The sequence below is a fragment of the Petaurus breviceps genome, unplaced genomic scaffold (genome assembly GCF_028583685.1).
Source record: "Petaurus breviceps papuanus isolate PSGF00001 unplaced genomic scaffold, PetGlider_PUasm1.0 90925, whole genome shotgun sequence".
Classification (NCBI taxonomy): domain Eukaryota; kingdom Metazoa; phylum Chordata; class Mammalia; order Diprotodontia; family Petauridae; genus Petaurus; species Petaurus breviceps.
This window is the reverse complement of record NW_027187380.1, coordinates 26,563,536-26,587,457: the sequence shown is the minus strand read 5'-3', so window position 1 is coordinate 26,587,457 and position 23,922 is coordinate 26,563,536. Positions and strand designations below refer to the sequence as shown.

General features: G+C 38.7%; 2 protein-coding genes and 1 long non-coding RNA gene across 4 annotated transcripts in view; 1 reads left to right on the top strand and 2 right to left on the bottom strand.

Moving 5' to 3' along the window:
- PITPNC1 (phosphatidylinositol transfer protein cytoplasmic 1) overlaps positions 1–23,922 on the bottom strand; it is a 432,818-nt gene that overhangs the window by 174,903 nt on the left and 233,993 nt on the right. For both annotated transcript variants that reach the window (XM_069076613.1, XM_069076614.1), the window contains one exon: positions 3,930–4,001. In XM_069076613.1, coding sequence (XP_068932714.1) covers positions 3,930–4,001 — 72 coding nt within the window. The remainder of the gene's footprint in view (positions 1–3,929; positions 4,002–23,922) is intronic.
- Positions 1–23,922, top strand: part of LOC138152623 (uncharacterized) — a 634,969-nt gene that overhangs the window by 529,863 nt on the left and 81,184 nt on the right. The window lies entirely within an intron of this gene.
- The window catches only part of NOL11 (nucleolar protein 11), a 276,383-nt gene that overhangs the window by 223,912 nt on the left and 28,549 nt on the right, over positions 1–23,922 (bottom strand). The gene's annotated exons all lie outside the window — the stretch shown is intronic.

Sequence of the window (23,922 nt, the reverse complement as noted above, 5' to 3'; positions counted from 1 at the left end):
TCAAAGACTATAGTAATCTATTGTTTGATAAACCCCAAGACTCTAGTTTTTGGGATAAGAATTCACTATTTGACAAAAACTGCTGGTAAAACTAGAATATAGTATGGCAGAAACTGGGCATAGACCATTATCTAACACCATATACCAAAATCAAGTCTAAATGGGTGTATGATCTAGGTATAAAGGTTGATACTGTAGTGTCGTAAAACAAGGAATAGTTTACCTGTCAGATTTGTGGAGAGGGAAAGACTTTATGACTAAACAAGAATTAGAGAACATTATAAAATGTAAAATGGATAATTTTGACTACATGAAATTGAAAAGCTTCTGTACAAACAAAGCCAATGTAACCAAGATTAAGAGGGAGGTGGGAAATTGGGAAAGAATCTTTACAACCTATGTCTCTGACAAAGGACTCATTTCTAAAATATACAGAGAACTGAGTCAAATTTATGAGAATATAAGTCATTCCCCAACTGATAAATGGTCAAAGGATATGAACAGGCAATTTTCAGAGAACGAAATTAAAGATATCTATAAGCACATAAAGAAATGCTCTAAATCACTACTGATTAGAGAAATGCAAATCAAGACAACTCTGAGGTCAGATTTTTCTAAGATGACAAAACAGGAAAATGACAGATGCTGGAGAGGATATGGGCAATTGGAACACTAATGCATTGCTGGTGGAGTTGTGAACTGATCCAGCCTTTCTGGAGAGCAATCTGGGATTATGCCCAAAGGGCTATAAATAATTTCATATCCTTTGACCCAGCAATACCACTTCTAGGATTGTATCCCAAAGAGATCATAGAAGTGGGAAAAAGACCCATAAGTACAAAAATATTTATAGCAGCTCTTTTTGTGGTAGCAAAGAATTGGAAATTAAAGGGGTGCCCATCAATTGGGAAAGGGCTGAACAAGTTGTGGTATATGCATGTTATGGAATACCATTGTGCTATAAGAAATGAGGAGCAGATGCACTTCATATTTACCTGGAGAGGCTTATACGAACTGATGCTGAGTGAGGAGAGTAGAACCAGGAGAAATTTGTACACAATTACAGACACAACATATGGGTGATATCCAACTTTGATAGACTGGACTCTTCTCAGCAATGCAATGATATAAGTCAACCCCAAAAGACTCATGATGGAGAGAAACGTGTGCATCCAGAGAAAGAACTAGAAAGAACTGAGTTTATAACCAGATGGAAGCAAAATACCTGATCTTTTTCCTTTTCTTGTTTGGTTTTATGTCCTCTTTACCATTTTTCATTCCATCTGATACAATCCATCTTTATTTATAACCTGACTAATGTATAATGTGAAAGTATTTACAGATCCTATATTTGACTATATGCCACCATGGGGGGCAAGGTAAGGAGGGGGGACAAAATGTGAAACTCAAGGAATTGTGGAATTGAATTCTGTAAACTAAAAGTAAACAAATAATAAAGAAATAAATATATACATATCTATATATGAGGGTATATGGGCATATGAATACATATGTGAATGTGTATATACATGTTTACAGCTGTACATAGAGGGCGCAGGACCAATTTAATAGGAAGGGATTATATTTAAAAGATGAAAGTAAGAGGTAGGAGAGGAATATAATGAGAGGAGATGGGGAGAGACAGAATGGCATAAGCTATCTCATATAGAAGAGGCAAGGGAAAATGATTACAATGGAGGGGAAGAATAGGAAGGCAAAAGGGAATGGGTCAACCGTATTCCCACTGAATTTGGCCTGGGGAGGGAATGAAATACACACTAAATAGAGTATCTTACCCTACAGAAGAGTAGGGGAGAAGGGAATGAGAGGGGGGATGATGGAAGGGAGGGCAGGCTGGGGGAGAGGGAAGTTGGAAGCACCCACTTTTGAAAAGGGATGGGATCAAAGTAGAGAACAGAACAAGTGGGAGGTGGGATAGGAGGGAGGGAAATATAGTCAGTCTTTTATAATATATCTACTATGTTATTGTTTTGCATTAGTCACACACATACAACGTATACTGAACTGCTTATCTTCCAGTAAGGGTGGGTGACAAGGGATGTGTGTGTGTGTGTGTATATATATATATATATACACATAATTATTAATACCATTTTACATGAAATTGGGAAATAAGATATACAGGCACTGCGGCATAGAGATCCACCATGCCATACTGGAGAAGTTGAAAGGTGTATGGGAGAAAATATGGGAGAGAGCAGATTGGAGGAAAGGATATCCTATGGGACTGCTATTTTGGGGCGATGGGTAGGGGAAAAATGGGGAGAAAATTTGTAACTCAAAATCTTCCGGAAATGAATGATGTAAATCAGAAGTTAATAAAGCATTTGAAAAATGAAAAAAAAATTCTGGTCGTTTTCTTAGTGAAGTTATCACTACCTATATTTGTGCTCTCCAGCTCCACAAGCATCTTACAAGTTCCCTTTCTCCAGTTCCAAGCATCTTCTATTTGTTCCATCAGGAAATGGGCTCCTCTTTGAGTCTGTCTCCTGGACTCAATGAAACTACTTCTAAAGGTCATCCAGAGGACTGAATTATCACTCTTTTACCCTACTAGGATGCTTTCTTTCTGATTCACAAGAGCCTCATTCACACCTCATTAAGGGATTGTCTCTGGTGTGGCCATATTTTACAGTTAGTTTAACAAATCATTACTTGGTTTCTTTTCTGTGAGGAGGTATATAGCAACCTTTTCAACTAGAGATATCATCAAATTTTGCTGAAACAGTAATATTCTCCAAAAGTTAGGACTCATTCCTTAGATTAGGATCTATATACACACAGTATAAGTAGCATCAATGTGGAGAAAATATATTATACACTATGCTTTTTTTTTCAATTCTAAAGTTACTACCAAATAAAACTGAATTTCCATATGTACTAATATTTTATTAGAAACAACCATCTGTGATTAAAAAACTATCAAGGTCGTCAGAAACAGAAAGGTCCCACATATACAACAAAATTTACTGGCAATAGCAAAAAAGTAGAAGCTTCTATTGGGGAATGGTTGGATGAACTGTGATATATAAATGCAATAAGAAATGACAAAAGGTCGAGTTGCAGAGAAACCTGCGAAAACTTGTATGAAAGGATGAAGAGCAAAAAAAGTCTAATCTCAAGAAGAATACACACAGCTAATATACTCATTTAAATGAAACCAGCACTAAAAGACATACATGTACTAGACACAAAGTAGGTACTTGATAAATGTTTGTTGATTGAGTGACTGAATTGATATTATGTGAAATCACCCATCTTGATTCCAGAGGGGTAAAGAACACTTTTATTCTCCTGGTAGAGTTGGGGTAGACTAAAGGTGTCAAATGCTGCACGTGTAGTTAGGTAATATATTGGACAATGTTTTCCTTAGCTATTTTGGATTTCATATACAAGAGAGGTTTCTAGGGAAGTGATAGTGTCCATAAACATTTTATTAAAGGGAAGCTGACCTTCCATTCCCCTATTCCATCAGGTTGGATAATCTGTCCCAAATAACTGACAGGGGCAGGCACAGGACTTAGGTGTCCCCAGTGCTTTTATCTCTCCCCCAGGAAAATATCCCTCCCTCTAAATCTCAAGAGTTTTCTAAAAAGGCAATTTGACACAAGCCTAAAGAAAGCTGTTACAAATGAAAAGAAACAAAATTGTCACAGGGGAATTAATAACTCTAGCAAAAAAAAAAAAAACACTAAAGAAGGTAATTCTATAGACAAATCTGGTTCCAAAGGTCAGATCCTAAGGCCAAAACCTTTCTGGCTACAAAAAAGTAAAAACTACATGTGATCTTATCTCTGGTCCTGTACTGTTTCCGGCTGCATTGCATTCAGGGTGGATTAACATGATTTTCAAAGCCCCTTCCAAGAGTAAGCATGTATACTATCAGGTCAGAAAAAATAAATACTCACGCTATTGTTGCTTCCTTTGTTGTCCTCATACTTGGTTTCTATATGAATGGAGAATTTTGGCAAAAATGAGCACTGCAGAAGAGAAAATTTCCATTAGTTAAAGGCCAACATCCACCCATATGTTTAATATATCCTATTGGCTACCGACCCTAACAATCTGGTCTGTAGCAAGACCAATAAGATAAAACAAACAGTAGCCAAAATTCAAGGCAAGTACAATACAATGACCCACCCCAATTTCAAAGAACTCATGATTAAAAAAACTATCCAACTCCAGATAGAGAAATGATGAACTAAAATGCACACTGAAGCATATTTTTTTTCTTCCTTGCTTTTTTTTTTTGGTGGGGGAAGGAATTTGTAATCAGTTTTGTTTTCCTTGCTTTCTTACTGGTTGAGGGAGGGAAAAAGGTTGAGAAAGGGTTTTGAAAAAAAGGATTAAAAAAAGTTTTAAAAAAACACTGAAATTTTAGAAATGAGGTTTACTTATGACTAGAAAAGAAATAGCTTTATGATCTAGACTATTTGAGCATCCCATGAAAGTATATGAGGAATAAGTTGTAATTCATTGTAAAGTATAAAAAAAATCAACCCAAAAACAAATTAAGGCACCTAGTTTCTCCCCCTCCAAAATATTATAGATAAAGAAACTAAAGTCAAACAGTTAAAGTGACTGGCTCATGATCACACAGATAGTAAGAGGATGATCTAGGGTTTGAGCCCAGGGCTTCTGTACAAAGTATGAGAGAGATGTGTCAAATCCTGAAGCTTCTGGGAAAGGTCCAACTTTAGGATCAATGACCTTATTTAACCTGAGCATAGAAAGAGCTACTAACTCAAAGTTTGAGATAATTCATGAGAAGAGCCAGAACTTTTTATCTGGGGCAAATACATTTTCCAAATCAATTTGGTGTATACACATTCCATTTTATAGTTGTTTTTTTACAAGTTGACCGTAGAAAATGGAAGCTATTCCTGGGCTGTCTGCCCTTGAATGGCAACTCTGGAGCCCTCCAGTCACAGATCCAATTCTAGATGTGGGGTACAATTAATCTCTTGGGTAAAATGTCATCTCCTTAATATGCTGAGTTGACAACAAGGGGTAACTCATTTCTGTACATTTTCAGGATGATCCTAGGCAGTTTCATTCATCTTATTCCACAGACTTCAGGAGCTAAGGTACCTTGAGAACAATTTCTTGACTCACATTGCTAAAGCCTCTCTCCAGCTGGCACCGAGCCTAGCCTTAACTCTCTAGGTCAATGAAATGATGCTTCTTTACCAGAGATGTGTCTGCAGTTTTCTCAAGGGGAAAAAATGTCCTTAGAAAATGCTGCAGATGCAAGAGAAGGTACGAAAGAATTGGAATAATGAAAATCCTAAGAGGCTGGGCCAACTTTAAGTAAAAAGTAGATGAGGCATCTAAAGTGGCTCCCAGTGTCTGAGAAGTCATTAGCTTCACCTCATTTACTCATTTTTAAGGGATTATAACCTCTTCCCCAACTATGATGTCAGTGTCCTTGGACATGCTATTAATATTCTTCCTGATACCACATGCGTGTGCACATTTCTGCATTCATCTCCCTTAATCTAAGTAAAATAAACTGTGCCAAAGAAAACATGAAAACAATTAATCTTAATAACTGTGTTTATGAAGAATGATACACTGCAATTATCCATTAACCTCTTCTTGGTTGCCTCCCGCCTAATGTATCACATATCTCAGATGGTTCTCAGCAGCTGCTTAGCTTAGCTTACACACAACTTTATGGAATTTTGAAGTAAAGACAGGAAATGACTTCTTGGGTCACAGAACAAAATAAGGGATCTCCGAATACCATAGTGGTGCTTTACTATTAGAGGAACTCAGGTAATTGCACCTGTTGAGAAACCCTATTAAAAGCTTTTAGAGAGATGGTGCTTTCTCCTCTATAATTCATGCCAAAGAGGCTGCATGGAATAGTGAATAGAGAGCCACCACTGGAGGCACAAATAACTGGTCAAGTTTCATTTCTATTAGCTGAGGTTTGGCCCTGAGAAGTTAAAGGAATTGCTTATGGTAACACAAGGGCCACACCTCTATTCAAAGGCTCTCCAAGTTAGTGGAACCAGGCTTAGACTGTACTCCAAGAAGCCAATATCACCCTTGTGCTGTGGTAAGCCACTAGACTAAGATTTTAGAGGAGACAGAATTAAAGAAATAAACAAAAAAAAAATACATACTCCCTATCTAAGAATAATCTTGAATTTCTAGATATCTATATACCTCTCCTCCCTTCTGTGACTAAATTCTGGGAGAAGACCACCTACATTTAATGTTTTTCCTTCCTTTCCTTTTGCTCTCTTACCTCTGCAATCTGGCTTCTGACCTCATCACTTAACTGAAACTGCTCTCTCCAAAGTTACCAATGATCTCTTGATTGCCAAATCTAATGACTTCTTCTCAATCCTCATCTTTCCTGAGCTCTCTGCTGCCTTCAATACTGTCAATCACCCTCTTCTCCACAATACTGTATTCTCTCTAGGTTTTTGTGACACTGCTCTCTCCTGTTTCTTCTCCTATGTGTCTAATGGTCAGTCTCCTTAACTGGATTTTCATTCAGGTCATGCCCAATAACTGAAAATGTCTCTCAAGGCTTTGTCCTGTACCTTCTCTTCCCCTACTAAACTATTTTATTGGTGATTTCAACAGGGATGTCTCCTAAGGCTTTGTCCTAGACTTTCTTCTCTTCTTCCTCTACACTATTTTGGCTGATGATCTCATCAGCTCCCACAGATTCAATTACCATCCCTGTGCAGACACTGTGTCAAATTTAAGTTATCCAGCCCTGCCCTCTCTCTTAACCTCCAATTTCAAATGTCCAACTTCCTCTTGGGACATTTCAAACTGGATGTAGACATAGTGATCTCAACACGCCTAAAACTGAATGCATTATCTTTTCCCACAAGTCCTCCCCTCTTCCTAACTTGCCTATTACTGTCAAGGGATGCAGCGGGAAGTCACTCTGCCTCATTTCTTATCTAGCCTTAATCACTGAATGGGTGTTGTCTTATTCAAACTGAGACCTGGGAAAGATTTAAAAGCTTAAAAAGGCTGAGGTCTCCCATGGTATCCTGGGCCATCTCCAGTTATCCTGATCTAGATCTTGCCACTGGACCCAGATGTCTCCAAAGGAGAAAGTGAGGCTAGCGACTTTGCACAGCCCTCCCTCACTTAAATCCAATTCCCTTGCATGTCATGGTGTCACCTCTCTGACATCATGGTCCTCTTTGAGAACGAAGGACAAACAACAACTGTTAAAAGTACCACAATACTTCCAGGAACCCAGGTTCACGAACTAGGTGTCCACTGATATCCAATCAGTTGCCAACTCCCATCTTTTCTACCACTTCAAACATTGCTCATACATAAGCCCTCTTATTTCCTCAGACACTGTCCCTAACCTTGTCTGTACCCTCATTACTTCACACAGACTACTGCAACAGTTTTCTGGTTGACTTCCCTGCTTCAAGTCCCTTTCTACCCTAGTCCATTCTCTATTATCAATCAATGATCTTTCTAAAGTGCAGGTCCTATGATATCATACCCTGACTGCCAACTCAATAAACTCTACTGGTTCCCTATTTCTTCTAGGATTAAAGATAAAATATATAAAATTTTATGATATGCTTTTAAAGCCCTTCATAACCTGGCCAACTGCTACCTTTCCAGTCTTCTCAGGCCTCTGTGTATTCTGTGATCCAATGACACTGCTCCTCATTTCTAGACACTGAATTTCTACTGGCTAACCCTCATGCCTGGCCTAACCATCACCTTCTGACTTCCTTAAAGGACCAGCTAAAACCCCATTTTATTCAAGGAACCTTTCTTGGTCTTTCCTTAATGCTAGTGCTTTCTCTCTGAGACTGTCTCTAACTTACTCTGTATATCTTGTTTGCACATAATGTTTGTGTGTTATCTCCTTCATTAGACTTTAAGCTCCTTGGGAGCAGGGACTGCTTGGGATCTTTCTCAGCCTTTCCTCTTTAGTGCCCAGCACAGTGCCTGGCACACTGTATGTGCTTAATGAACACTTAACGAATGTGAGGGTTTGGTTTTTCTTTTGGTCCACAGTAACTCAAAGACCATCTAAGAAGAATGATGGACTGTGAAATGTTAATGACTTGGTTTCCTTATTATAAAATGAGGGGGTTGGATTAGAAGACCTCTAAGGTCCCTTCCAGTTCTAAATCTATAACCCTGTGAATTGAGAAATCCAGTCTATTGGCCGACAAGTTGTTTAGTACGTATTTGCAAGGTGGTGTTGAGGGAGTACAGCATGACTCTTAGCAGCACCAGCTGTAGGCATTAGCAGGAATGACAAGAAAGGAAGCCCAACTGGTTCTTTCCAGGGCACTGGGATGTTGGCCAAGTCACAGAACAGATTCTAGGCTCCTTCAGACTTGCTTACTCTGACTCAACAATGTGCTCTGCTGGCGGAGGAAATCTGTACAATATGACATGTGCCAGAAGATAATCCTTCTGCTTTTCTCTATTTTCTAAGTGACTGTATTTCTCTATTATGTAAGGACACTCCTTACTCATTCCCTGTACCTTTCCTCCTAGCTTCCCACAGGGCAATGGTGCACAAGGAAACCTGAGAACTCTGGGAATTCTGTGGCCTTTTCCTCTTTAGAAGCCTAAGATTTTCACTCAGTCTCAGTAGAGAAACTGAGGAACAATTTTAGTTAAATGACATTCCACCAAAATGAGTAGTAGAGTACCTTCACTCCTTTCCCAGGTCTGACTTTAAAATCAAGCTCCTGCAGCCCCCCCCACCCCCACCTCCAAGGAAGTGCTCAAGTCAAGTAGGCTTGCTTCCTCACCCCTCTCCAAGTTCTTGTACCTGACCCTCCAGATGGTTCCACCACCTCTCTCCATTTTCTCCTTACAGCTCCCTTTTATATGCCGTCTTCCTGCATTAGAATGTAAACTCCATGAGGGCAGAGACTATCTTTATTTTTTCCTTACATTTGAATTCCCAGAGCTAAACCCATTGTTTAGTCTCTTCAGACTAGTTGTGACCCTATGGACCATAGCAGACCAATACTGTCCATGTACTTTTCTTGGCAAAGGATACTAGAGTGGTTTATCATTTACTTCTCCAGTGGCTTACGGCAAACAGAGGTTAAGTGACATGCCCAGGGTCACACAGCTGGTTACATTTCTGAGGCCACACAGGAAGCACTTAATCAGTCAAATCAATAAACATTTATTAAGAGCCTACAAGGAACTATGCACAAAGCTCAGGGATGGGGATATAAAAAGAGGCAAAAAAGAGCCCTTGTCCTCAAGGAGATTACAATCTAATGGTGAAGACAAGCAAACAAATATATACAAATCGAGCTACATATCGGACAAATGGAAATAATTAAAAGAAGCAAAGCACTGGAATTTAAAGGGTTTAGGGATGGCTTCCTGTAGAAGGTGAGATTTTAATAAATATGTGCTGACGTGGGCTTGGCTAATCTCACCACATGTAGTGTATATCTTCTAAACAGATTGGTAAGTCTAAGTACAAGTAGCAAGGTAAAAGCCACAAGAAGAGGCTGGGGTGGGAGTGGTTCTATTTTCTCTAGAGCCCTAGGATGGGATGGATAAGTGACTTGAGGCTGATTTGAGAGTTTTTCTGGCACAAACACGGCACTCTACCCTATACTGGACTAATTCCAGGTGTGAAATCCTCTTTTTAGCTCAGAAGCTTTCTTATATTTCCAACTCAAAGACCAGCAGAGCAGGAAAGCAAAGGCAAAAATCTACTTTTCACCTTGTCAGCTCTGGGTGTTTTGTCCTTTGGGACTAGGCCATGAAGAAAACAAAGAGAAAGGGTAGAAGATCCTATTACCGTATCTTGATCTTATTCACACTGAGCAGTGAAGAGAGAGAACTCTTAATAAATATTGGTTGAATTGAGTTTTCTTCTTCTTAACTCTCTAAGCACATAAAAACCAGAACTTTATAACCTTCTCATTAGTTTCTGTTGCCATCTGTTCCCCTACCAGCCAAGTTCTTTTCTATCTAGCAGCTAAACAAGATGGCTTCTCTAATCTGCAGTATAAATCCAATGAACTTGAGCAAAACCCCACTGTAACCTTATCCTATGAAATCCCTGACACCCAAAACTGAGTGTGCAGAGGAATGGCTCTTGGTCAAAAAAGATTTATCTCTATTTAGTTGTGTCTTTTGAGGGTGTGTGTTTGGGGGGGGAGGGGGAGGCAGAGAGGAGGAGGGGATGGTGGCAGGATTTGCCTTAGGAAAGAACAATGCCAGGAAAGGCAAGAGAGAGATGCCTGGAACTCTCTGAGAATAATTACCCTACCTTAACTCCTGAATCCTCAGTTTCAATTTCAGAAAATGAAAGCAGCCCAGGCAAAATGCACTGGCCAGGTTGAATTTTTCAGTTCATTACAGACCATCCCTTGGAAAATGAAAGGCCTATTTTTAGCACAATGATTGATTAGCATTCCCATAGCAATAAGGAAAACTTAAAAGAACCCAATTAAATGTAAGCAAGCTAAAGCCTTAAAGTGACAGGGTCAAAAGCATATAGAATTTCATGACTTTCTAGATGGTGCCAAAAGCAATTTTTGCAGAGACTGGGTGTCTGAAGCCAGGAAGGGAGTGATGATAACTGGCAAAGATTATGGGACACTGAAAGACTAGAAGACCTAACTATTGAATACTTTAAATTAGAGGAAGCATTTGAGTTGCTAAGCACTGTAGATTTTAACAGTCTAATAGAAGGACTTCTGAAGAATGATTATCATTCAAGATCATTAGCAGCTAGGGTTTGACCTGGCATCAGGAAGACCTGAGTTCAAATGTGCCCTTTGGCACATAGGTAGAGTGTTATGGGGTGTACATGCAGTTCCCCTGGAGGCATGAGACCCAGAATATACAGACTTTACAGCGATAAAGACATGCTGACCTTGCTGAACAAACACTGTGGAGGAGACTCAGATATTCTGTGGGAAATGCTCTGTATCGGGACGAGAGCTCCGTTACCTCCCGACTTGTGGCCTTGGGTTTAGCTCAGACTTGGCGCTGTGGAAACTTCTGCCTCAGGAGAAGGGGGAGCAGAAGGGGGATAAAAGTGGGGAAGCTCAAAGAGGAGTTAGGAGTTAGGATGTGATTGCTAAAAGAAGCTGCCTAATAAAGTCTTGCTACTCTTTGACTCTCCTGGCTTGTGACTCCATTCTTGGAGAACGTGGCTGGTCCGAGTACCGACTGTGAAGAGGAAGTACCAGAGAGGCTAAGGCCTGGCCGCCCCTGACCTTGAGACAGTCATAACAGTAGAGTGCCTGGGAAAGTCACTTAACTTCTGTTTGCCTCAGTTTCCTGTAAAATGGGGATAATAAAAGAACCCACATATACAAAAATATTTATTAACAGTTCTTTTTGTGGTTGTTAAGAACTGGAAATCAAGGTGGATGCCCATTAATTGAAAAATGGCTAAACAAGTTGTGGTAAATGAATTTAATACAATACTATTGTGCTGTAAGAAATGATGAACAGGCAGACTTCAGAGAAACCTGGAAAGACATATATGAACTAATAGTGAGGGGAGCAGATCCAAGAGAACACTGTACACAGTAATAGCCACAGTGTTTGAGGACTGATTTTCATAGACTTCGCCCTTCTCAGCAATGAAAGGACCTAAAACAATTCCAAAGAACACGTGATGAAAAATGCCAGCCACATTCAGAGAAAGAACTATGAAGTTGGAATGCAGAATGAAGAAGACTATTTTCTTTTTTTGCTTTGCTTTATTTTGTTTTTTCTTTCTCATGGTTTATCCCATTCTTTATAATTCTTCTATGCAACATGGCTAATGTGAAAATGTGTTTGATAGGAATGTATGTGTAGAGCCCATATCAGATCGAAAGCTGTCTTGGGGAGAAGGGAGAAAATTTAAAGCTTATGGAAGTGAATGATGAAAACTAAAAATAAATAATATAATTTTTAAAATGGGAATAATAATAATACATACCTTGCAAGGTTGTATTGAGGATCAAATGAGACCTTAATTGTAAAGTACACAGGACAGTGCCTGGTATGTCATAAGCACTATATAAATGTTGCCTATTATTAGCTATTATTATCAGCAGCTGGGTAGAGTGCTGGGTCTAGAATCAGGAACACCTGAGTTCAAATCTGACCTCAGATACTTTCTAGTTGTATGACCTTGAACAAGATACAACCTCTGTCTTAGTTTCTTCAACTATAAAATAATATCACCTACTTCTTGGGCTTGTTGTGAAGATCAAATGAGACAATATTTATAAAATACTTAGCATAATACTTGGCACATGGTAGGGGCTTGATAAATACTTGTTTCTTTCCTCTTTTTTTAATTTTATTTTTGCTTTTTGGAGGGGGAAGAAACAACAATTGGAGTTAAGTGACTTGCCCAAGGTCACACAGCTAGTAAGTGTTAAGTGTCTGAGGCCGGATTTGAACTCAGTTCCTCCTGACTCCAGGGCTGGTGCTGTATTCACTGTGCCACCTAGCTGCCCCTTTCCTTTCCTCTTAATGGTACAATAGTAGGATTTCTAAAGGATGATTATCATTCCCCAGCAGTAGTAGCTAGGTGGCCCAGTGGACAGAATACTAGACTTGGAGTCAAAAGAAACTGAGTTCAAATCCTAACTTAGACACTTCCTAGCTAGGTGACTCTAGTCCCTTAATCTGTGTCTGCCTCATTTTCATCCTCTGTAAAATGTGGGTAATAACAGGATCTCCTTCTGGGGGTTGTTATAAGGATCAAATGAGATGGTATTTGTAAAATACTTTGCAAAACTTAAAGCACTATAAAAATGTTAGCTATTAATTTTAGTGCCATCGAAAACATTTATTAATCTCTCATAGTGTGCTATAGTAGCCTAGTTAAAGGTAGCTAATTAAATGTACTCCTTGCTCCTGAGGCAGCCACTTATAATTTGAGCAATCCTAAAGTAGACTGGAAATTTACAGACTTCAAAGACCCAGATTCTTTTGCCAAAACAAACAAAAAACCCCCAATACACAGAGAATCTTACAATCCCTTCCCCATGTTACTTTCAGTTAGCAACCACTCTTTTCCAATCTGATTTTTGAATCACATAAATATATTAATTTGTTTTAGTTATTAATTTATTAATATTATTATTAAATAATTTTAAAATAAAAGGTTCTGAGCCTTTTTTTAGCCCCATTTAACAATCTGGTGAAGCTTATGATTCTCTTCTCAGAATAATGTTTTTAAGTGAACAGAATAGAAAAAAATAGAATTATAAAAAGAAACCAAGTATATTTAAAGAAAGACATAATTTTTTCCCATCCAAGTTCACAGCCCCCCTGAAATATATCCATGAATCCCTTGAATGTCCATGGACCTCATGGGTAAGAGAGTCCCAGCTCTTCCACATGACCATAGTTAAGTCACTTATATCTCTCTGGGTCTGAGATACCTCATTTGTATGATAAGGGTATTAGACACAAAGTCCTTTCCAGCTCTAATTCTATAAGCTCGTGATTTCAAATTTTGGTTTTGTAAAATCCATGAGCATCTACTGTTATTTCAAAAGATGCCATTAGATTCTAAAGAAGTAAAGCAAAGCAAAACAAAAATAAAACCTCTTCATGTTAATTTACCTTAATTCAAGTAATATATTCTAGGCAGCACTTTACAGAGAAGCACAGGGGAGAGGATGTTGTGAAATTTAACAAAACGAGTGTTACAATTATCAAAAGGTTGGGAATTACTTCTTTAAACTGTTAATGTGAAAGCTGCCAAACGGCTCATATGGTTATTCATCTCATTTAATTATCATCTATGGGAGCTGAAAGCAACCTTAGAGCCCACCTAGTCCAGGGGTTCCTATCCTGGAGTCCATGAATGCTTTGTGGGTCCATGCATAGATTTGAGAAAGTCTGCAAACTTGGATAGGAAAAAAAATTACATTTTTATTTTCACTAACTGCATCTCCTTCAATGATATAAAAAGCATTATTATTAGAAAGGATCATAGGATTCACCAGGTTCCTAAAGGGGGCTGGCTATGATACATGAAAAAGATTAAAAACCCCTGATCTAGTCCAACCTCTTTGATTTTACAGTAGAGGAATCCAAGGCACAGGAAGCTGAAGTGACTTCTCCTATGTTACCAGGGAATTAAAAAGCTAGGACTAAAGGTATCCTGACTCTTGACTTTTCCCTTGCCTGCTTGGGTAACAATCATTTTCTCTTGATCAACAGATCTGACCCCCATTGCCAAGCACTTAGTCTGATTATGACCTAGTCATGACTGTTTCAGAAGTGGCTGATCCCTAACCCAACTAGTTCTTCTAGAACCTGAAAAACAACATGGCATTTGCAAAAGGGCCTAGGAACCCCAGATGCTGTGTATGTACATACATACATACACATATACATACATGCATGCATGAGTATGAGTAAAGGGGGAAGCTGGCTCAATAAATATGAAATATTTAAAGCCTTTTTCATTTTTTAAAAACCAGGATTTTCCCTTTTCCCTTTAGATAAAACTCAGTGTTACCATCCTAGTCCCATTTGGCCTTCGGGAAGATCATTTCTATAACACCAATAAGGTATAAACACTCAAAAGATTGGTTAGTCCCTGTAATGGAGAGCCCACAAAGTAAACAGTGTTACTCTGGTACTAATTTCAAAAATAGAAGTAATTAGATATTAAGTGTACTTCAAGGTCAAAAGGGGACTATTTTGTCTGAGATGAAATCATCAATAATAATCAGATTTGTAAATGCCTCAACCTTTTCCACTGTCATGAGATTTGCTTGTGGTATATCTCACTGTGGAGAGAGGGGCAGGGAAAGATTGAGCTTTGTACTCTATGTGAAGGACTTGGAAAGGAAGGGTTTAGGGAAAGGGGGATTGGGGAATGGCAGCAAAAATTCTTCTGGGAAATTAGGCACTTGAGCTGCTAAAGGAAATGAGCTGAAAGAATCAAGAGTTGTTTGATTTTGGGAACAACTTACTATGTTAAATGATGATGGAACAGTGGGTAGGAGCACTAGACTGGGAACAAGGAAAACTGGAGTTCAAATACCACCTGATGTAGTTCCTACCTATGCAACACTGTTTTACTTAGCCTCTCTCAGTCTCAGTTTACTCATCTAAAAATTGGGAATAATAACATCACTTACTTCACAAGATTGTTGTGAGTATTAAATGAAGCAATATTTCTAAAGTGCTTTGCAAACCTTAAAGAGCTACATGAATACTAACTGGGTCAGACCTGGAGTCAGAAAGAGTTGAGTTCAAATCTGGCCTTACTTAAAAGTTGTGTGACTATCATTTAACTGCTGACTGCGTCAGTTTCCTCATGTATAAAATGGAGATTATAATAGCAACTACAGAGACAATTAGGTGGTGCAAAGGATAGAGTGCCCAGTCTGAAGTCAGGAAGACTCATCTTTCTGAATTCAAATCTAGCCTCAGATACTGATTAGCTACATGACCCTGGAGAAGTCACTTAACCCTGTTGGCCTCAGTTCCTTATCTATCAAATGAGCTGGAGAAGGAAATGGCAATATCTCTGCAAAGAAAAACCTAAATGGGTTAATAAAGATCAGACACACCTGAAACAAGTGAACACTCCCCAATTAATAAATGGTCAAAGGACATGAACAGGAAGTTTTCAGAGGAAGAAATTAAAGATATCTATAAGCATATGAAAAAATGCTCTAAATCACTATTGATCAGAGAACTGCAAATCAAAACAACTCTGAGGTACCACATCTCACCAGTCAGATTGGCTGACATGACAGAAGAGGGAAATGATAAATGCTCGAGAAGATGTGGGAAAATTGGAACACTAACGCATTGTTAGTGGAGTTGTACACTGATCCAACCATTCTGGAGAACAATTTCAAACTATGCCCAAAGGGCTATAAAAATGTGAATACCCTTTGACCCACCAATACAACTTCTAGGGCTGTATCCCAAAGAGATCATACAAATGGGAAAAGGACCTATATGTACAAAAATATTTGTAGCAGGTCTTTTTGTGGTAGCAAAGTATTGGAAATCAAGGGGGTGCCCATCAATTGGGGAATGGCTAAACAAGCTGTGGTATGTGAATGTAATGGAATACTATTGTGCTATAAGAAATGAGGAGCAGATGAACTTTATAATAACCTGGAGAGACTTATATAAACTGATGTTGAGTGAAGAGAGCAGAACCAGAAGAACATTGTACACAATTATGGATACATCGTATCTGTCATGACTGCTTTTGAGAGACTGGGCTCATCTCAGGAATGCAAAGTTATAAGACAACTCAAAGAACTCAGGATGGAAAAGGCTATCCACATCCACAAAAAGATTTACAGAGATTGAAGCAAACTACTTGCTCTCTTTCTTTTTTGTTTTGTTTCTTTTTTCTCATTGTTCATTCCATTGGTTATAAACCTATAATGTTTAATGTGAAGGTATTTGTAGAACCTATATCAGATTGCATGCCATCAAGGGGGGCAGGGGGAGAAAGTTTGGAACTCAAAAGCTTGTGGAACTGAATGTTGTAAATTAAAATAAATAAATAAATAGAATTTAAAAAGAAAGAAAGAAAGAAGTGAACAACAGTGTATAACACTGACCTCCCAGGGCTGCTGTGAGGATCAAATGAGATAATACTTGCAGAGCTTGGCACAGTACCTGGCACATAGTAAGTGTCAATGTTAGCTACAGTGATCATGATGATGCTGCTGAAGCTAGTTTATTTTTTTTACATGTGAAGTCATGAAAAACATATTTCTGTATTAGTTGTGTTTTAAAAAGAAAAAAAGACAAAAAATAAAAGAAGAAAAATAAAGTAAAAGAAAGTATGCTTCAATCTTCATTCAGAGTTCATCAGTTCTCTCTCTGTTGAGGCTAGTTTAAAAAGAGGCAATGGACAGTTAGACCTTATAGAGCATTTTCTCCATTCAGCTCTTATCTTTCTCCTCCAAGAAACCCTGTCCCAGATAAAGGGATATTTGTTTCCCTTTCAGAATCCCTAATTTAGGGGCGGCCAGGTGGTGCAGTGAGTAAGAGCACCGGCCCTGGTGTCAAGAGACCCAGGATAGGTTCCAGCCTCAGATACTTAACACCCACACCAAAATAACTGGCCATGTAACCTTGAGCAAGTTACTTAATCTCAACTGCTTAGGGGCAGCCAGGTGGCGCAGTGAGTAAGAGCGTCAGCCCCAGAGTCAGGAGACCTGGGATCGGTTCTGGCTTCAGATACTCAGCACCCACACAAAAATAACTGGCTGTGTAACCTTGAGCAAGTTACTTAACCCCAATTGCTTAAAAAAAAATCCCTAATTTAAATGTCAGTTCCTAAAAGATATATAAGACAGCTATCCTAAGTCTCAAACACGAAATGTATGTGTATGTGTGAACAATGGAAACTTGATCAGACCTCTTTTTTTTTTAAACTGGATTCAAATTGGGTCAGGATTTTATTGGACTATCTAAATATAACATTACAAGAAAATATATATATATATACAGGAGGCAGAAAAAAAATGGAGTGATGGAGAGGTAGTTGAAAAGGAATGATAGAGAGATCAGGGCAGGGTGAGAAGAATGAGCAAAGTAGGGAAAAAAGTGAAAAAGAAGTAAAGAAAGGGCGAGGTAGATGAAATTATGTGTATACACACATATATACACACAAATCACACATACAGAATGGGGTAGCAAAGTTAAAAGTTACCACAAAATACAATAGAGAAAAAAGGAAGGGAAAGGGAATTGCAAAGAGAAGGGTATACTGGAAGCAGGGATGGAGATAAACAGAAAAAAAAATAGCTGTTTGTGTATCAGTAAACAGTGAGATGAATGTCAACTACTAAGATGCCTCTTACCAGCTTGAACCCAACAAGGATGCTTCTGGTCACTCATTAAATCATTCCCTGCTGGAAGCTCTTCTTGTTCTCTGACATGCTGTGTAACAGCAGTTTATTGCATAAAGAAGGAGAAGAGAGGCAGGGAGCAGGATGCATGAATGAAAGTACGTTGTTTTCTTACTGGGAGGTAGTTTGCTGCTAGTGCCTAGTTTATTAAAACCAAGAGCAGACACAGAAAACAGGCTCATACAGATTCCTACTCAGTTTGTCAAAGACAAAAACAAGCTGAGGATGCTTGTGAATTCTGACAACTATACAAGACAGGGCGGGAAGCCAATTTAAAGAGACAGAACAAGCATTGTCAAATGCAACAGAAGCTCTTCCAGATAGGAAAGCTTCATTCCAGGTCACTTTCTTTCCTAGTTAGGAAAAACTGAAGGAACCACCCTCTTAATCCAATTAGATCAGTTAACTCATTAAAAAATAAACCAGATCAGAAATATCCTCTAACAACGATTAAATCAAATTAATGTTTAATTGTGAATTCACACAAAGCACAAAATCCTGAAACAATTAAATACATAACATGTACTATGATTGTTGTTGTTATTCTGTCCTGCTTGGCTCTTAGTGAATCCATGGACCAGAGTATACCAGACCCTTCTATCCTTCACTCTGTCTAAAAGTTTATCCAAATTCATATTCATTGTTTCCAAGATATTCATATCTCATCCTCTGCTGTCTCTGATTAGAAACATCTATAAGGTATTTCACTTTTATAAAATTTATGAGTCAGTACAATTTTGTAATCATTGGCAGTTGTTTGTACCTGTGTGTGTCGTCAGGGGGGAGGTAATGTGGTTTCTCAGAGACTATCTGCTAAAGAATATGAAGCTAGGGCAGCTAGGTGGTATAGTGAGTAGAGTGCTGGCCCTGGAGTCCAGAGGACCTGGGATTGGTTAAGGCCTCAGACACTTAACACCCACACAAAAAAAAACTGGCTGTGTAACCTTGGGCAAGTTACTTAACCCCAACTGCTTTAAAAAATAAAATAAAGTATGTGAAGCCATATGCCTCAGTTAGGTGACCTTGGAGGAAAAACAAAACTCTGGAAATCCCCTGGTCACCCTACCTGCCAAATAAGGGAATGTTAACAGAACAGCCAATCAATTTAAAAGATCACATGAGGAAGGGGAGGGCTTCTGTTTTCTGCTATATAACCCAGCTTTGGCTTCTGTACCGCAGCCTCCTCTCCCTGGATTTATTTTCCATTGACTGAACCACCCACTTCTTGCAAGATTCTAATAAAACTTTCTACCTTCACTTGGAGAGGTCTCTAAGTAGTCAATTTGGGTTAGGGTCTCTGACCCCACACAGTTGTGGGGGCTTGTGTCCTGGGATCACGTGACTCAGTGGGGAATGACCACCACCCCTATTTGGAGGCAGGCGCCCATGGGACACTTTGTTCCTGTGGTCTCCGGAGCAGGTGTTTCTCCTCTCTGTTGAGCAAAGTGCCTGAAGCGGAGAGACTCAGTGAAGTAGAAAGTAAAAGTGATGGATCTGAAGCTCCATGTGCAGATGTTGGAATGATTGAGCTTGCAGTCAGGAGAATCTACACGCATATAGCCTGAAGGTAAGCACTTGAGGGTCTGGGGGTCAATTGGCTGGGTTGAGGGAGACCCGAGGGGAAGAGCCTCTCACATAAATTGTGTGGTGAAATGGACTGCAAACGACCCCAGGGGAAAGGACTCTCCAAGAAGGCTATCGGGTGACTGCTGGCAGGAGGGCAACCCCTGTTGAGATAATTTGGAATATAGAGGAGTCTAAGGGTAGTCCTCATCAAATTATGGGGAAAACACAGTCCAAATCCCAAAATAAGGAGCAATGTCAGGAAGTGCTGGCTAATAGTGCCTTGGGAGATAGGTTGCAGAATTGGGATGAGCTGCCAAAATATAAAGGGAAGGATAAAAAAAATGATCAAGAGAAACTGGCTTGTATATTTGTTCTTTGTGTTTCTGTGTAAAGTGTCTGTCTGTGTAACTAACAGCATCTTTGTTCAAGGATAGGAAAAGCTACTGTTGAACTTTCTTGGAATGCAGCTTTCAATTTGTCTCCCCCTCCCTCTTCCATCAGGTGGATTTAAAAAAGAGAGAGAAATACTTGTTTAGGTTATATTGTGGTAAATGCAGGTCTAAGAGTGTGGGAGAAGTATCAGGTCAGAATTAGAAAGAAATATGATATGTGTGGTTTTAAAGGGGCTTTAATCAAAATCCAAAAGAAGGATGACTAGACAGTAGGAAAAGCAAGAAAGTTTAAGCGTGTAGCAAAGAAAAGAACATGTGTAAGAAGTTAAGATAGGTAGAAGTTATTTGCTATTGAAAAGTGTGAACAGAAGTTTTAAGATTTTTTAAAAGTTTGAAAATCTCCTCCTCTTCATTTCACCCTGGCCAAGTAGAGTGAGGAGAAGGCAATAAGAAAGGGAGGGAATCTTCTCCCCTCAGATCAAAGAGGCAGGCAGATGAACATTTAACTATTTCCTGCCTCACCTAAAAGAGGAAAGTTTTGTGTATCAGAATGCAACTGAAAGGTAACTGAATACATTCTGGTCATTTTTGAAGAATGTCACTCCTAATTCAATGCTAAAGATAAACAGTATTTGGCACTGAGGCAAATTAGGAAAATACATAGATCTGTAAAAGAGACACCTCAGAGGTGAAGCTTTGAGCTCTCCAGTACAGAAAGGAACACCAGGGTCTCACTCACTGAACTGGCAGATTCAAAGCTCTCTCACTTTCAAAGAAGTTTCTAAGGAGTGGACACATAAGTGAAATTTATGGGAGTAAAAGTTAGAACAGCTAAAAACATTTAAGCAGATTTTGTTAAAGCCCCTCTCACCAGATTAGATTAAGGAAAGAGAATGCTGAAGAATAGTAGGGAATTTGAGTTACCCTCTCCAATTAAAAAAAGGGGGGGGAGGCATAGCAGCTATATCGAGGGCCCCACTGGCAACAGCCCTGGGCCACTGGATACTCTGAAGCCCACACCTCTGGGAATGCAGATGACTCTTATCTCCTTTCAAACCCCCGGGTCCACAACCATGCTATGAAACTGGGGAAGAGGAGAAAAGCCTTGGTTTATAGATCGCCACATTCACCATCTATGTAAGATTCCAGAATGTAATTGATTTCTAGTGATAAATTGATCGGTTGTGTGGCACCAAGAAAATTTTAGTTCTGTGTAACTTCAAAGACTGGAGTTTTAAGGTCACCAGATTTATAATTCATTTGTTTTTATTTCAAAGCTCAAATGTAAGAACATAATAATTGTTTATGATATTGTTACTGGTAAACAGTTGTATTATCTATGTTGTATGAGAAGCAGTTTCTCTTAAAGTCTTGGAGTACTGTAATTTGGGAAATCATAAGCTTCCAAGTCTGTCTTTGTTTAAAAGGAAGTTTCATTTAAGATTGTTTAAATTTGTAAGATTGTTAACTTATTTGGCTATTGTTTTAATGCTAAAACCTAAAATTGTTAATTGTTTACTGTATATGGAAAGGGGGAGACTGGATGAAAACTTTATTTTGACTAGTTCTGCTTATTCAGAACAGTCCTCCTGCATGATGTTGTAAAACTGCCAAAGCCCCTAGAAATTATCTTTATTAGGCAAGGTCATGCAGCCTGGGAAGGGAGCTTGTTTTAGTTATGAAGCTCCTAAACAATAAACTTGACTTGCTGAGAAGTAGTAAGTCTATGTACAAAAGAGTAAAAAGGATCTCTAACAATTGGCTTTACCAGGATGAGTTCAAAAATTGTGAAAGGAAAGATATTAAAGGGAATCCCTCATGTATGTGAGTACTGGTAAATCTTTGTGGTATATTACAACTCGATGAGAGAAAACTGATGTTAAGGTAAAAAGGTTTTGGGACTATAGTTCATGTGGATGCTTTGTCCAATCAGGTCCCTATTTTTCATCTTTATGGCAATTCAATGGAAAGTTAGTCATAAGGCAAATTATGAAATTTGGCTGTTTTAAGGATATTCTTCCAGAATATTTTGGAGAATAATTGGATACATAATTAATTAGTTTGTGAGGTAGACATTAACTTCTTTGTTTATTTACTCTAGGATTCCAGGACAGAACAGTTAGTAATAGAGATCAGAGGGTTTAGAAGATAAATGAAGATTTGGTTAGAAATAGGGATTACAGTGTGAGTTCAGATTAAGCTTAGTACCAGGAAGATAGGGAAGCTTGGGAAGTAGATGCAAATCTATTACAGCAATAATTAATAATCCTTATGGGAGATTTGATTTTTATGAACAAGAATAAATATAGAAATGAATACATTATAGTATACAATATTTGAGGCTCACTTTAGAGATGTTCCTTAACCAATGTGAGATTATAATCATATCTTAAACTGATTGTTGAAGCTTGTTATTTAAGATTTGAAGGAACTGTTAACTATTCCTCTGAGTCTAACTCCAGGTATGGATATTAAGAAAGGCTATCCAAGATACTGAGCCACTGATCCATGATGCCAGACACTATGAGGTACAGGTATAGAAAGCCTGTGAAGTATGGGTATGGAAGGTTGGGAGAACAACTGTTCCGCATGAGCTGAGGTAGGATTCTCCTGACTCGACCCTCCCAGTGACACCTGACAGACCCTGAGCTTGGCTCAATGCAGATTGCAGCCTGGTATATATTTTGCCTGGAACTGATATTCTGAAGTTGGGGAAAATGGTTCCCTCATTACAGTTTTGTCCCTATTCTTGGTGGCAATTTTCAATAATCAAAAGTTTTGAAAACACAACAACAAATCTATTAAATACTTGATTCTAGGACATCTCAAATTACTATAAGATAAAGCTATTAGACTTAGGATTTAGAATCGGCATTCCTGTATAAATCAAGATCCTTTAGTTCTTTGTATAAGGACAAATAGATCAAGGGTTTGTGGGAATATTATTCTGTTATTTAGTTAGTATCACACTTGTCTCAGCTTCCTCATAATTAGTCAATGTTAAAAGGATAGTTTTTGTACTTGGTAAAATTTTTAATTGTTTGAATTGTGAGCTTAATGTGAATCCCTTAGTGAAATCCCACCCTCCTAGTGGAGGAATTAATAATGGATTAATGCAAAATATAAAACAAACAAACTGATTTTAATGTGTGATCATGACAATTGACCAAGACTCTAATTTTGATTTTGTAAGAATGATAAGGGATCTGGAGTGGTCATTTAGATTGGTTCCAAGGTTCCTTTTGTAGGTAAATGAATGAAAGATGGCAGAAGAAAGAGAGGCTGGGATGCAGAACTGAAGATGGATCACCCTAAGCAAGGACTTCTGTCAGATAGTATATACCTGCCAGATAACAGTGTGAAAAGAGACTTTTGGACTTTGGAAGGGACAATTGTTTGTTATTGTTTTCTTTTGAATCTCTGTATCTGCACTCATAAAGAGGACTACCCCCTTGTATGTTGTCAATGCAACGATGTGATTTAGAATTAAGAAAAGTGGGGAAATTTCAAAGGTATTAGATTATCTTTTAGCTGAAGAAGGAAGGGTATGTGGGAAGCTCAACTTATCCAATTGTTGCATGAGAATTGACAATAACGGGGCTGTAGTAAAGGAAATTACACAAGATATACGGAAATTAGCACATGTCCCTGTACAGATTTGGCAGTCACCTTTTAATACATCTTGGTGGTCCTGGTTTGGAGGAAGTTGGTAGAAACAGGCCTTGTGGTTTCTGCTTGCAGCTATTAGTGGGATTATATTGATTCCTATATGCCTCCCATGTACGATCAAGCTGATCACAAATATAGTGCAAACTGCCCTCACCAAAATGATCAGATTGGAGACAAAGACTACTGGGAGAATTAGACTGATGGTTTTAATAGGGCAAGGTTGGGAACCAGTACCTACTACCACAAGGGATGAACCAGAAGGAACCAATGACATAGAGAAGCATTGTGAAAATATGCTCTGATTATTCAAGGAGAAGGAATGTGAAAGAATGCTGAGAAATTTCTAATGAGAAACCACAGTAGGGTATAGAAGAAGAAGGATTGTGTGTGTATGTTGGGGGGAGGGGCAG